The sequence below is a fragment of the Manis pentadactyla genome, chromosome 3, assembly GCF_030020395.1.
Source record: "Manis pentadactyla isolate mManPen7 chromosome 3, mManPen7.hap1, whole genome shotgun sequence".
NCBI lineage: Eukaryota > Metazoa > Chordata > Mammalia > Pholidota > Manidae > Manis > Manis pentadactyla.
Genome location: NC_080021.1, coordinates 68,172,567 through 68,187,665, shown reverse-complemented (window position 1 = coordinate 68,187,665; position 15,099 = coordinate 68,172,567). Strand labels below are relative to the sequence as shown.

Sequence of the window (15,099 nt, the reverse complement as noted above, 5' to 3'; positions counted from 1 at the left end):
CTCTGTCTTCCATCCTCCATCCCTCCTAAGTAGATGGAACTTGGCGGGGTTTGCTGGGACTTACTTTGTTTACTCGTCACAAAAATGCACAACTTCTCAAGAAGAATCACTCTGAGGCTGCCCTTGGTTTCACTCCTTCATGTTGGTTCCACATCAGTTTCTCAGAGTTTGTGAGACTGCATATTACTGGAAACATTCTCTCAATTGTGACCTGTGGGCAGATAGAACCCTACTAAAATCTCACCTCTCTCTAGAACAAAGTAACATTACTTATAATTTGGGAATTTTAGTATACCTCATAATTCTACAACTTAATTATCACGACTTAATTTCAATTATCCCACATTTTGTAAAATGGAAAAAACAAAGAAAGGAACATGAGCCATCTAAGGCAGCACGACGTTTTTGTCACTTCCAGTGTTCTAGCAGAGAAATCTCAAGGTGTTGAGTTTGCTTTTAACCATCAGAGGAGGGAGAGAGATTGGCTACATACCAAAGAACTCAGACATCTAACAGATGCTTCCATCTGTTCTACGAAATAAATACGGGATATACAAAAGAGAGGGTGGTCTTCCATCAGGTACACATGTGAGGCAGCCTTCCATTTCAGTACCGTGTGTAAGGGGTTTCTGATTAAAGGGAGGAATGGGTAAGGAAGGAACAAATATTCTGGCCGTTTTCCAAAAGGGTGTTTTGGATCCCCACACAATCGCATTCTTCACCCTGTTAGAAATCAGCACTTTAAAAAGACTCTTCACAGCTGCTGCTGCTGTGCTAGATGCCTGCTGACCAAGCAATTCTCTGAATCAGGTTAACTTTGCAGGATCCTGAGCCCAAGTGGGGCCCAACCCAGATTTTTAACCTCATTAAGATGGAGTTGTACATATTTGGGGATAAATTTAGTGTTCAGCTGAAAGTCAATAATCATCAAGTTAGAGAAAGGAGAATACTAACACCCCCTGGTAGAGTGTTCTCTATTTTTGGCATTCCAGGCCTGGTGCGATACTATGACCATTGTGAGGATGGATGGGGAGGTCCGTCTCCTCCTTTAGCCATAAAGAGGAGGCCATACAGAGGCTGTCCCCGGGCCATCAGTATCAGCCTCACTCAGGAACCTGGCAGAAACCCAAATTCTTGGGCTGTATCCAGACCTACTGAATCAAACTCTAGGGGTGGAGTCCAGCAGTCTGTGTCTTACGAAGCCTCTAGGAGATTCCAATGCATACTAAAAATTGAGAACCACTGGTCTCCTGGTCAAAGAAGAATCCCAACTGCCTACTTCTATTTAGATAGACAGATTTTAAAAAACATCCTTCTTAGAGATGATGGCCGGCTGAAAAAATACCCACACTTTGCCAGATAATGTTATAGGCATGAAATCAGTTTAAAAATGTGTATGAATGGTTGTGTTGAAGGAAGCTTGAGGATTCTAATAGTCAGGGCTGCCTCCAGCTCAGACATTCCATGTTTGGTTGCTTTCTTGGCATTTCTTTAGCTCCCAGCGAATTGGCAGTTTGAATTTAATCCTTTCTCATGGCTGCCTCAGATTCAGGAAGATTTGAATGCCTTCAGAGTCATCCTCTGTGTGTGTAATAATGTGGCCAAGGTGGGGGTGTCCCTGGCCCACATTCTGGTTACATCTTCCTGAAAGCTGCCTTCGTAGTCTCAAGGTATGATTAGATTCAATCCTGCTCCACGCCTGATCTTCTCTCTTACTTTGTGTTGACATTTTTGCTTTTGAGTTGAGGTAAAGCAGAAGAGACTGAAAACAAAACATCTATTCTCCATGTGTACTTTCCTTGGATTTGGTTTTAAAATACTTAAGCCTCTGCCAGGAGAGTAATTAGCAGCCCAGATAAGAGGCCACCTATGGCAGCAGCATGTCTGCAGTCAGGCCTGTATGAGAGAACTATAAATTTGATTAGAGAGGTACAGATAGTGTTCAGGCCCATATCTCACTTTGAGGAGATAGGAAGTTAAAAGGAAAATTTAACAGGAAGGAGCATGGTTTTTATCTCCATGTCACCATCAATCATTATATTTTAGAGGTTAATGTTCAGAGATTCTTATGAACGAGGAAGAGAATTTAAAAAGCAGAATTTAAGGAAAGCCTTTTGGTGAAGGAGAATGGAATTCAATTCCATTCTGCTCTCAGGAAAAAAGTGCTTCATCTTGATGTATTGTTACTTATCCTCAGATGATATAAACAGCAAGAGTCAAGAAACAAGAGCATCTACCAATGAATGCCAGAAGGAAGACTTTTAAAGAATATACTAAAATAAGGGAAATCTAGGTACTATTGTGAGTGGTGTTTTTGGAGGTTCTGAGCTGTCGGGCTGTGTCTGGGAGCAGAGAAGGCTACTAGGGGGCCTGAGAGATGGCGTCAAATAGCCAGAGTCAAAGTAAGCTGACCCCCCACCAGAGGGTCACACTGGAATGGCCGGAGCTAAGGGGAATGCAGAGGGCTGTCAGGGATTTTGGAAAGGAGAGTGGGAGGAAGAATGCCCAGGAAATTCCCTGAAGAACTGGGGCATGAGGACGAGGGAGGCCAAGTTCAATAGGGCAGCAGTGACCTAGGAAAGGAATTGGGAAATGTGTTTAATGAATTCATATAGATGCCTTTTACCTTAGACAGTTATTCTGGGGGCACAAATTCAGCTTAATATTCTAGGCCCTGATTTATCAGATCTGATGTCGGTCTTGGGCAAAGCTTGCTCTGTAATTGGAAAGGTCATGTAAACACAAGCAGGTCTCACACCAGATTTTGGGCTTGGTGCTCCATGGAAGGTTTTGCCTTTGCAGGTGCCCAGTAAATGTCTTATGTTGATGACAATTCTGGCATTTTTAAGTCTTCAAGATTAGGTAAGTGACAGTTAATTGTTAGAATTTCCCTCAAAAAATAATTCTGCAGAAATATACTAGAATCCTAAAATGGAAAATCAACATCTAGAGAAAGACTTAGAAATAACTCAATGACTGATATTATGAAAGAAGCTTTGTGAATTAAAAGCAGACTTTGGAGGGGAAAGATAAGTTACTTTTCTAACCCTTTGAAGAAAATGGTTAAAAATTTCTTAGAACCAAAACTGTTTATTGTGTTTCCCCTACTCTGATTGACATTTATTATGATAATACTATTTATTTTCCAGTGAAACAGAATATCATATTCTTCAACATAGTTGAATTGAGTAGTAGTGTAGCATATTCTCAAGTTCTTTCTAGAGATTTTAGTCCAGAAAGGGAAAATTTCACCTTGTGGGTATTCAGCTTTCCACGTTTGTCCAACTGCCTTTCTACACTACCTACATGTCCAAACTGCATTTTAAACTTACCATGTCCCCACCTAAATTCCATTTAATCCCCACCAAATCTGCTTTCCCCTCAGTCGTCCTTATCTCAGCAAATGGCAACATGAACATTTCAGTTGCTTAGGCAAGAAAAATGATGACACTGCTTATTCTTTTCTTGCTCTCACACTTCCAAGTCTAAATTATCATATGTCTCATTGACCGCAGCTACATAACTTACCCAGAATCAGTCCACTTCTTACCACCTCTACCACTGCCACCCTTCGGCAAGTCTTGCTTGTCTCTCCCACGATTGGTGGTATAACCCTCTGGAGAATCTCCCGGCTTTCACGCTTTGTGCCCCCTGCAGTCTCAGCACAGAGGACGGAGTGATCCTTAAAGCTGAAGTCTGATCCCCTGCTGCAAAACCTTCCACTGGTTTCCCATTTTCATCAGAGAAGACGCGTAGATATTTCAGCATCGAATTTCCAGGTGACACTGCACAGCGTCCTACTTGATCTAGCCTCAGCTACTCCTCCGACAACACGGCTTCCCGTTCACCTCTCTTCACTCCAGTCAGTGGCCTCAGACATTAGTGTTTGATACTCCCTCTCCCTATAATGCTCTTGCTCAGGGATCTATTGGATTGCATCCTCACTTCTTCAAGTTTTGGTTCATATATTACCCACAAGTGAGGCCTTTCCTAGACATACTATATAAAATGTCATGCTACCCCTTTTCAGACCCTCCCTAAATGCTTTCTCAGAGGTACTTTTCCATCCTTTGTTTGTAACCAGTTATCTTATTGACACCCAGCTCTGTGTATAGTACTTGTTTGTTGGCTCACCATCTTCAGTCAGTAGAATGCAAGCTCCCTGAGGATGGGAATTTGGTCGGCTTTGTTCACTGCTTCACCTCCGGCACCTGCTAAGTGCCTGGGCCTCTGTAGACACTTGCATACACCCTCCTTACTCGATGCTTTTGATTTTTCTCTTTCTGGATTATTGCAAAAGCTTCCCAAATGGCCTCCAAGATTTTACCAATCCAAAGAGGGATATTATTTTCTTGATGCAGCTTTTATCATATTAGGTATATCATGAAAAACTTTCAAAGCTTCCTGCAACATTAGGTCTAATTCCTCGTGTTTAGTTTGCAAGATCCCATCTGAATCCATTTTATAATCCAGATGTTTTGTTTGCTGCTCTCAGTATACTTCTTTCACTGAAACTATCAGTCAGTTTTTCTTATACTTTGTGTTCTCTCTCTCTTCTCTTTTATTTTTTTCTTTCATTACTTTTTCCCCCAGCAAGACTTCTTTTTCCAAAGTATGTGTAGTCTTTTACTCACTGCTCTTTCTCTGGAATACCCTTTCTCTTTTCTTCACCTAATTAAATCTTAACATTTTAAAATCTCAGTTCATATACCACCTACAGTACTAACATTTCTCCAATTGTTCCAGATTTTGTTTATAGTGTCCTCTGAACTATATAAATCAAAAATGTTAGCTTGGTATTCAATTTCAGACAAACAATCATGTATTCAGTTCAAAGAAACATTTGATCAGTATCTACTCTTTAGTTAGATACTATTTTCTCCAAGAAAGTATTCAGGGAAGATTAAAATATGTAAGACATAGAATGATAACAGAAAAGCAGAAAACACTCATGAATTTGAGTGTTTTCTAGGCCAATCTGAAAAATTAAAAGAGTTCATTTATTTGAATCTTTTTTCATCACATCATGTGGTTCAATTGGATTGACACTCAATACAGAGATTTTTCTAAAAGGAAAATGTATCTCCTGATTTTTTAAATTGTTTAAAAAAGTATTTTAGGAACTGGCCCTAGTCACCTTCCATATTCTCCCACTGTTTACATTATTCAAAACTTCCTTCTCAGAATGGATATGGCTAGTGGTAGTGTGTTTCTGCTGGCTGTCTTAGAGTAAGACCAGGCTGCCACTTGGCTGTGGTTTGGGATTCCTTGTTTCTTCTTACAGTTAGACTTGGGGATCAACTGAATCTCAAAACAAACAAACAAACAAACAAACAAACAAACAAACAAACAAACCAAACAATGTATAAACTGCTACGGCTAGCATCTCCTGAATGAGCTTCAGTCTCTCTTTTCTCTACTGGTCAATCTTCCTTAGGCTATTTTGTAAAACCCTAAATATATGCAGGATGATTTTAAAGAGAATTAAAACTATACTACAGTGTAGAAAATTCCTCATACATAGGTTGGATCCTATTTTCCTTTCCTTATCTCCAAAGTGAGCTTAATCACTAAAAAATGCCGTAAGAAATGCTTTTAGAGCATATAGTGTACCAAGCTCAATCTAAGCTAGAATTTAGGGACATACAAATATGAAAAGTAAATTTTTTGCCTTTAAGACACTTGGTGTATATTGACAAACATAGCAAAGTAAGAGCTGTGGCAAAGATTGCATAGGTGCTAAGGCTTCTAGAAGGAAAGCCTCTGAAAAGAAGAGAATCTAGAATGAAAACTAGAGAAGCCAAATACTAAGGAGAAAGATATTCTTGCCAGATGTAATTATAGAATGACACAGAGGTTTAATTACAAAATATCTGCAGTGAAAGCAGTAGAGTTTATGGAGTATAAAATCCATGGTGGAATATCTAGGAAGGTAGATGAAATTAGTATTTTAAAAAATACTAATGTGATATTCTTAGAGGATAAAAGAGGTGTAATGTAAGAGATAAGGGTTTCAGTTGTGACAAAGAGGGGCAGCAAATGTTTAGGGATTGAGCCATAGAAAAGTGTTTAATGTGGAAGAACAGTTTTAGAAAGCAAAGAGAAAGGTTTGGGAGTAGGAGTAAAACTCCTACTTTGCTATATAAAATTGAAGATATAAAATAGCTGAAAATTTTAACTTTTAGCCTGGTACAGTTTTGAACTGTACTTGAGTTTATATTTTTAAAAATACTAATGCTATATGTTCTGCATTTATTAATACTCAGCTTTGAGGGCACTTTACAGGTGATAAAACCAATAAAAATGGTAGTTTTTAAACTCTTTTCAGACAAGGATTATTTGAGAATCTGGTTGAAGTTACTGTCTCCCTGTCCAAGAAAAAGCACACCAGCCAAAACCTTTTCATTCCATTCATTGTGAATTACTGTGATTTCCTTAAACCTGTCCATGGACTCTCTAAGACTACTCATGTTAAGATCTCTTGCACTAAAGTATTTAAAGCATGAGAGTAAAATGGTTGGATTTGTTTTGAATATACAAGTAGCCATATGGAAAATAGGTTTTGGAGGACAAGTTTCCAAGTACGAATATCAGTGAGGAAACTCAATAATAATCTAGGCAAACCAAGATGAACGGCAGAGTTATTGTAGTAGTAGAAAGAAGAAGTGATGGATTCCAGAAATCTCCTTAAGAGTATAATTAGCAAGACTGGGATTGATTAGTCAGATGTAATGCAAAACAGGGTGGTGAAGAAGATGAGTTTGCTTTTGGACATGCTGCCTTTGCAATGCTATGGTGCATCAAAAATGTCCTGGAAGAATTTGGGAACACAAATCTTGAGCTGAGGACTCAAGATAAAGATAAGAAAAACCTCAATATATATATGGTTAAAATCATAAGCATGGAGGGGCTGATTCAGGGAGACAGAGTAGATTAGGAAAAGAGTGTTCATACAAAATGCATCTGAAAGATAAATGAAAACAAGGTCTGAAAAATTTCTGTTGTATACAGCAACTAGAAGGTCAGGCAGTTTCAGTGTAAGCAGTCATCTTAGAATGGCAGAGGTAAAAAACCAAATTAGAATAGTTTGATCAGTGAATAAAAAGTGTGGAAGCAAAGACATCAAATGAAGAATATTTCTGGAGTTGGGTTCCAAAAAGAATGAGCAAAAAAAGCAACAGTTAGATGGTTTAGATAATTGTGGAAGGGATTTTGTTTTGTGAGTTTTTTTTAGACTGAAAGAGAAGTGTGCATTGGAAAATGAGCAGTGAAGATGAACTGAATGAATGGTGGCAGATAAAGTCCAAGAAGGAGATAAGATCGTGGGATGCAAATCACCAGCCTAATGGAGGGTCTAAGCCTTACACAGGAGAGAGGGCTCTCACCTTCTGTGAATTGGAAAGGTGGAGAATACAGGTTGGGGTGAAGATAATTCTGTAGGTGCTGTGTGAAGGGGAGTAGAAGGTCTTTCTTGCTGATGCCATAATATTTGGGTGACACAGAAGAAAGGTGATATTTTTAAAAAGACTTTGAAAGGAACGAAAGAAAGAAATACAACCAAGAAACCCAAGTTTAAAGTTGGAGACCACTGCTTTGTATTCACCAGTCCTGGAGTGTCATGACTTTCTCCAGTATTGTTCAGGTGCACAAGTGCAGGAAAACGATGGATTATGGTTGGTTATGGTCTGGCTGGACAGTAATGACAGAATGGCATGGGTGCATGGGGAATGAGATGACAGTAAGTCACAGTTGAGTAGGGCAGAAAGGGAATAAGGAGAGGCTGGATACACAGGAGAAAATGGAAAATGGAAATTTATATTTCATTAAAAAGAAAGTGTTAAGATCACTGAATTTGTGAAAGGGCATAAAATAATCAAATTTGTTTTCAGAGAAGAGAACATTGAATTTAAAGATCTCTGACCTAGAGCAATTCTGAGTCATCTGGCTGTGGTTTAGGGAAGGTGAAGTGGAGGGAAATCTCCAGATTTGAGATTGAGCCACTTTGAAATTAGTGGGTGGGCACACATGCAGACAAAAATCATTCAAGATACTAATGACACTTGAGTTGAAGAAGAAAACTTTGAGCCTGAGCAAAGTCTTCAAAGGCAGAAAGAAGAAACGTTTGCATTTAATAATCCTGTTGTTGGGTAGCCTCCTTTGGAGATGAGGTACTGACTGCACTGTGATATTCTTAGAGGATAAAAGAGGTATAATGTAAGAGAAAAGGGTTTCAGTTGTGACAAGGAAGGGCAGCAAATGTTTAGGGGCTGAGACATAGAAAAGTGTTTAATGTGGAAGGGCAGTTTTAGAAAGCAAAGAGAAAAGGTTTGGAAATAGGAGTAAAACTCTTATATTGCAAAAAATAAGTGACTTAACTTTTATTAAGACTGTATTTCCCAGACTTGCCTACACAACCCTTGTTTGCGTAGCACCTACTAACCTCTTATAGGAGTGGTGCTGTGTGATTACAGCTTGGGAAACACTGGCAGAGCACCCGAGGATAACAGGGCTGAGAAGCATTCTGACATGGAGTTGGTGACAACCCATGGTAAATTCAGCTCTTAAGGTATCTGGAGGGCGGTCTGTGGACAAAGATGAGCCAGCTTCAAGGCCACCCAATTTGTTGGCTTGTTTTCATGGCCATTTATCTTTGCAACTCAGCTAAACTGATAACTCTGTGAAGTCAAGGACAGTTATAATTTCTTTACTTCTCTACATTTGGCTTATTATTGAGCATATTAATAACTGCTAGGATAATATTTCTTTTTATTGCAGCTTACAATGAGTGCAAAATTTTACAACTTAGTTTTTATTTCTTGCTTCTTTCTGCCTTTACTAGAGGTTTATTTTCCACATAGGTTTTTAACCCTCTGTTAAATACCTAAATGTGTTGGAGCTCACTGTTAATTTTTAACAATAATTTCCACTTACACCTTTCAAATTCTTATGTACTACATACTTTCTCTCTTTGATAATTTTGATGAAATGGTCTTAGACAAAGAAAATCCAAAAAATAGTGTTTGGTATTACTGATTAGTGAAGTATTTATCCTGATTCTTAAAAGTAAATGAAACAATAAAAAATGGGCAGATTTGAGATGTAGCTAAATCATTCATTTTAAAGTGGTATTTTTTTCAAAATAAACTTTGGAAAATTGAAAGTATAAAATCATACGTATTTGAGCAAAAATTGTTATGACTATCAGGAAATTATCCTTGAGAATTCTAATTAGCTTACGTAAGACAGTAAATATAGTTTTGTGTATAGAAGGTAATTTCTAAGTATAAATGTATAACATATATAGAAATGTGCTATAGGAAAAAAATGAAGGTATAACCCTCAATATGTTTAATTATCAAAAGGTAAAGAGAAAGTCATCTATATATGCTTGAATATGCAAAAGTCAAAAGCAAATTATTCTGTGATTCAACTGTGCTATTTAAAATTGAAGATATAAAATAGCTGAAAATTTTAACTTTTAGCCTGGTACAGTTTTGAACTGTACTTCTTTGTATTTTTAAAAATACTAATGCTATATGTTCTGCATTTATTAATTCTCAGCTTTGAGGGCACTAGCCATCAGCTAAATGCAAGAAAAAAGTAGGGGTGCTGGTAGAACTTCCAATCTCTGGGTTGTTTAATATTCTGTGCTCCACCATTAGCAGACTTATTCTGCTATTATTAGGACAGAGTTCCAGCACTGATGACCTCTACTCCTTTGATAGAGTGATTTCATGGTATGAAATAAAGCCACATTGTTTTATTTGATCATTGCTAGGACATTATAGAGATGAGTATACAGAAGCTCAGAAATACATTGTTATGAAAGTACCTACGAAATCTTCCTCCTCTGATGGAGACCCAGTGTCTCTGAGAACCCTTGGCAGACACATGTTAGGAATCTTTCCTTGTGCTTTTGAGACTTAACTTGACCTGCAGGCCTTTAAACTCAAGTTTGGTACATTTGGAGAATTATGTTTGATAAACCTCTATGTAGTCATGGAAACCTTCTAATGCCCCTGGGCCCAGAAGTCAGGCGAGAACACTGTGTTAGACCCTTGCTTTTTTCCATTCTCTTCCCTGTCATAGTTTCAGTGAAAACATTTGCTTATAAACCTTCCTCCAATTAGACTAAGATGAAAAGCAGATTCTACCCAGACTAACCTTCTCATGTGTACAGGAGAAAAGATGAATAACTTTTCTTTAAAGGTTAGAAAAATAAAAATCCTCTATTACAAAGGCTTTAGTAAACCTTTATTTCTACTTTGAAGAGGTATGTCTGGTGCTAGAGTTTAGAAGTTCATACTCATATCCCCAGTAGTATATAGTACACATTTACAATTCAACATTGTTAGAGTTTTTAATGGCCATCTTTAATTATTTAGGCTTCAAGGAGACAACCTGGCAGAAAGAACAGAAGAAACATCACAAATCTTGCATTCTCCAGATGAAATAATTCCAGGTTCTCTGGGTAAGTTTTTAATCCAACATTTATTGTATTTGTAGTGGCACTTGAAGATTAACAAAAAAGAAACTGAACCAAACATCATCCCCTGCACCAAATCACTGTTGGTGCCACTCTTATAAGTCTGCCATTCCTTTAGGCTGTATGTCAGGACGTTAAGGGCAAAGGAGAAAAAGAAGCAAGTGTTGATTCTGAGGAGCAGACTCTTAATGCCTGTGCCTCGTTAAGGTACAAACGCTTTGTTGTCAACTAAATGTTGGCTACTCCCAATTTACCCGAGCGTCAATTTAATACCCCCAATTAAGTCACTGATTCCAACTTATTTTTGGAACTTACATTGCCTACTTCCATCCTCACTTTCAGTCTTCCTAGGCAGAAATGTCAATTTCATACTTGATTTTCCTCCCTCTATTTCAGTCTTATATTGAATTGGTCTCAAATCATGTCACTGTCACTTCAGAATTTCCTCCCTGAGCCAGCCTTCTCTTCATTTTCCCTGATACTGACTCGCCTATGCTTTTGTCCTCTTTCTCTGTCTAGTGTTAAGAGCTTTGTAAATAGTTCTCCTTGTATTATCTCACCCCTTTCTAGTTCATTCTCTTTCTAAAAACAAAGCTGCCTATTACATCCCCATTTCTAATAGGGCAAATTTCAGACTCTAGCTTAGCATATTAGTTCATGTCAGGGCCTTCAAAATGTTTGCTGAATAAATAAATAAACACATGTAATACCACTGTAATGGCATCTAAGGTATATCACTACTTTATCATTTGGTGTTCTAGCAGGAAGTAGACAGTACATCCAATTAGGATAACTAGAAGAGAAACTATAGGAAAACATTTTCCTTACATTTGAAGAGAGGAGGACATCTTAAACTAGATGCCAAAATTATTGAACATAAAATAAAAGCAAAAAATTCAATTATAGAGTGTTAGAAATTTCTGCTCATCAAAAGATGCCAGAAAAAAGTGAATTGATAAGCCACAAAATAGGAAAATAAGTTGTAATGTATTTATCATTGATCAAAGTTTAATATTCAGAATACATAAAGAAAATTTACAATTTAATAAAGAAAAGATCACCAAACCAGTAGAAAAATAAGCAGCATATGTGAATAGATTTTCACAGAAGAGAAAACACAAATGGCCAGTGAGTACATGAAAAATGCTTAACTATTATAGCAATCAAGGAAATCAAATTAAGATCACAGAGAGATGATTTTTCACAACCTTTTATTTAGCATTAATTAAGAACTCTGGCAAAACCAAGTGCTGGTGAAGACAGAGATGAAAGGAAATTCATACACTATATGGGTGGTATAAACAGTTTTGAAAACAATTTTCCATAATCTTAAAATCTTAAATATTTATATAATTTAAAGCCCAGAAATTCCCCTTCTAAGAAAACATCTTAGAATAATAAGTCTCATGTACCATGAAATATGAACAACTCTTGTTAGTATGCTGGTGGATAGGAAAATAGATACATTGTGGAATTGTTACATTATAGGAAACTAAGTGCATTTCAACTACACTCAAAAAATGAATGAAATTAGTGGTGTGCTGGTAAATGTTAACAATTGTTTCTTTAAAAAGGAAAGCCCTGATTTGTAGAGGTTGATGGTTTCCATGTTATAAATACTACCCCCATGGCTGATTTCAAGCAGTCAATCTGAAACAGCATTTGGGTCTCCCAGTCTGGTATGAACAGGTTGTAGCTCACAAATGAATAAATCTTAAAAGCATAATTGATCTAACAAAAGCAAGTCATAGAAGGCCATTTTTTTGTGAAGCTCAAAACCAGCAAATCTAAGTAATATATTCTTTAGGAAAACATACATAAGTGATAAAACTATATTTATAGAAGGGAATGAAAGACTCAAAATGGTGGTTGTCTTATGGGGGTAGTAGAAGAAAAGAGATGGGTGAGGAAGGAGCTCATGGGTTTGTGCAAGTTCTATTTCTTAGGTGGTGGTTTGGGGTGTTTATCATTGTAGCTTAAATATAATATCTATATTTTATTATACATAATAACATGCATATAATTATAAGTATGCTATGTATATTTTATTATACATGTACTTCTTACATGTCAAATACTGAAAACATTATAAAAAAGCATTAAAAAATAACGTGTTTTGGAAACAGAAACCAATGCCAGTATAGCACAATACGAATAAATGATAATAGTTTTTACATAACCCAAATCTATTGTGGTACAAATGAGATGACACACTCTCATTATGGATCTTTAACACTGACAATAAACTTGAACGATGTGTCTGTCCCTAACAACACGGAGGCCCCGGCTGGCCATTTGTTGACACTCACTTAGCAATCAGGCCTGCTTCTCCTCACTGGTGTTCTTGCCTGTCCACCTTTACTTGGCCGTTCTTCCCTGACTCCCAGTGAGTTCTTCCTCCTCCCTTCGCCTCTTCACATCCTGTGGTCAGTATCAAGTGTCCTTGATGTCCAGCCCACACCGTGGTTCTTTTTCTTCAGCCCCTAATTGTTCTTGAATTATTTCCTGTGTGTTTGTTGTTCTCACATCAATTGAATTACATGCTTCTGGAGGTCTTCTCATGTTCCTCATCATGCCCAATGTAAAACTAGACACAAAACATGTATTATTTAACTACTAGCCTATTATTATTGTTATTATTTATTTATTTTTTTTTTAGGAGAGCAAGTGAGAGGCTTTTATTTAAAGTAAGAGGAAAGCTCCTGGCTCATGACAGGAAGGGACAAGAGAGTCCCTACTAGCCCATTATTTAAAAAAATTCTATCAAAACCACTCCTATCCACTAATCTACAGATATATATCCCTTAGTAATTACAATTATATAATAATTGAGTATCATAAGGATTTCAATTTTGGGGGAAATTAAACAATGCTTCAGTGATTATGTTGTTGACTTACTTCCATCCACTGGGGAAAGATGTATTCATTAATTTTAAGCTCCTTTCTTAAATCGTTATATCCTGCATTCTTCACATTCAGATATTAGTACAGATCTTCCTTAACTTATGATGGAGTTATGTCACAGTAAATCCATCATACATTGAAAATATTGCAAGTCAAAAGTACATTTAATACACCCAACATATAATATATCATAGCTCAGCCTAGTCTACCTTAAATGTGCTCAGAACACTTACAATAGCCTAAAATTGGGCAAAATCATTTTTTAAAAAAGCCTATTTTATAATAAAGTATTGAATATCTCATGTAATTTATTGAATGACATTCTGAAAATGAAGAACAGAGTGGTTGAATGGGTATAGGACAGTTCTAAGTATTGGCTGTTTAGTCTCAGGATTACATGGCTGCCGGAGCTACAGCTCACTGCTGCTGCCCAACATCATGAGAGTATCATACTGCCTGTCACCAGCCCAGGGGAGGATCAAAATGCAAAATCTGAAGTAGAGTTTCCACTGAATGTGTATCACTTCACACCATCTAAAACTGAAAAATAAGTCCAAATATTTTAAATCAGGGTCTGTCAATAGATGACCTAATCAGCAAATTCCAAAATATGAGTTTCTGATTCAGTACCTTCCTTTCCAGTTAAGCTAGTCAAATCACTATATCCAGTAACTGAACATTATTGGCATTATTCAAAAGTTCTAATGTGGTTTATTTTTTTATTTCTTTTTTATTTTGGTATCATTGATCTACAATTACATGAAGAACATTATGTTTACTAGGTTCCCCCTTTCACCCAGTCCCCCCCACATACCCCTTCACAGTCACTGTCCATCAGCGTAGTAAGATGCTGTAAAATCACTACTTGTCTTCTCTGTGTTGTACAGCCCTCCCTGCGTCCCCCCACACTACATGCTAATCGTAATGCCTCCTTTCTTTTTCCCCACCCTTGTCCCTCCCTTCCCACCATCCTCCCCAGTCCCTTTCCCTTTGGTAACTATTAGTCCATTCTTGGGTTCTGTGATTCTGCTGCTGTTTTGTTCCTTCAGTTTTCCTTTGTTCTTATACTCCACATATGAGCGAAATCATTTGGTACTTGTCTTTCTCTGACTGGCCTATTTCACTGAGCACAATTCCCTCTAGCTCCATCCATGTTGTTGCATATGGTAGGATCTGTTTTTTTCTTATGGCTGAGTAATATTCCATTGTGTATATGTACCACATCTTCTTTATCCATTCATCTACTGATGGACATTTAGGTTGCTTCCATTTCTTGGCTATCGTAAATAGTGCAGCGATAAACATAGGGGTGCATCTGTCTTTTTCAAACTGGAGTGCTGCATTCTTAAGGTAAATTCCTAGAAGTGGATTTCCTGGGTCAAATGGTATTTCTATTTTGAGCATTTTGAGGAACCTCCATACTGCTTTCCACAATGGTTGAACTAATTTACATTCCCACCAGCAGTGTAGGAGGGTTCCCCTTTCTCCACAACATCGCCAACATTTGTTGTTGTTTGTCTTTTGGATGGTAGCCATCCTTACTGGTGTGAGGTGATACCTCATTGTGGTTTTAATTTGCATTTCTCTGATGACAAGCGATGTGGAGCATCTTTTCACGTGTCTGTTTGCCATCTGAATTTCTTCTTTAGAGAACTGTCTTTTCAGCTCCGCTGCCCATTTTTTAATTGGATTATTTGCTTTTTGTTTGT

At 37.4% G+C, this 15,099-nt stretch overlaps 1 protein-coding gene across 6 annotated transcripts in view; it reads left to right on the top strand.

The window, feature by feature from the left end:
- C3H8orf34 (chromosome 3 C8orf34 homolog) overlaps positions 1-15,099 on the top strand; it is a 429,407-nt gene that overhangs the window by 309,866 nt on the left and 104,442 nt on the right. For all 6 annotated transcript variants that reach the window (XM_057498011.1, XM_057498012.1, XM_057498010.1 and 3 more), the window contains exon 9: positions 10,386-10,471. In XM_057498011.1, the coding sequence (XP_057353994.1) occupies positions 10,386-10,471 (86 nt within the window). The remainder of the gene's footprint in view (positions 1-10,385; positions 10,472-15,099) is intronic.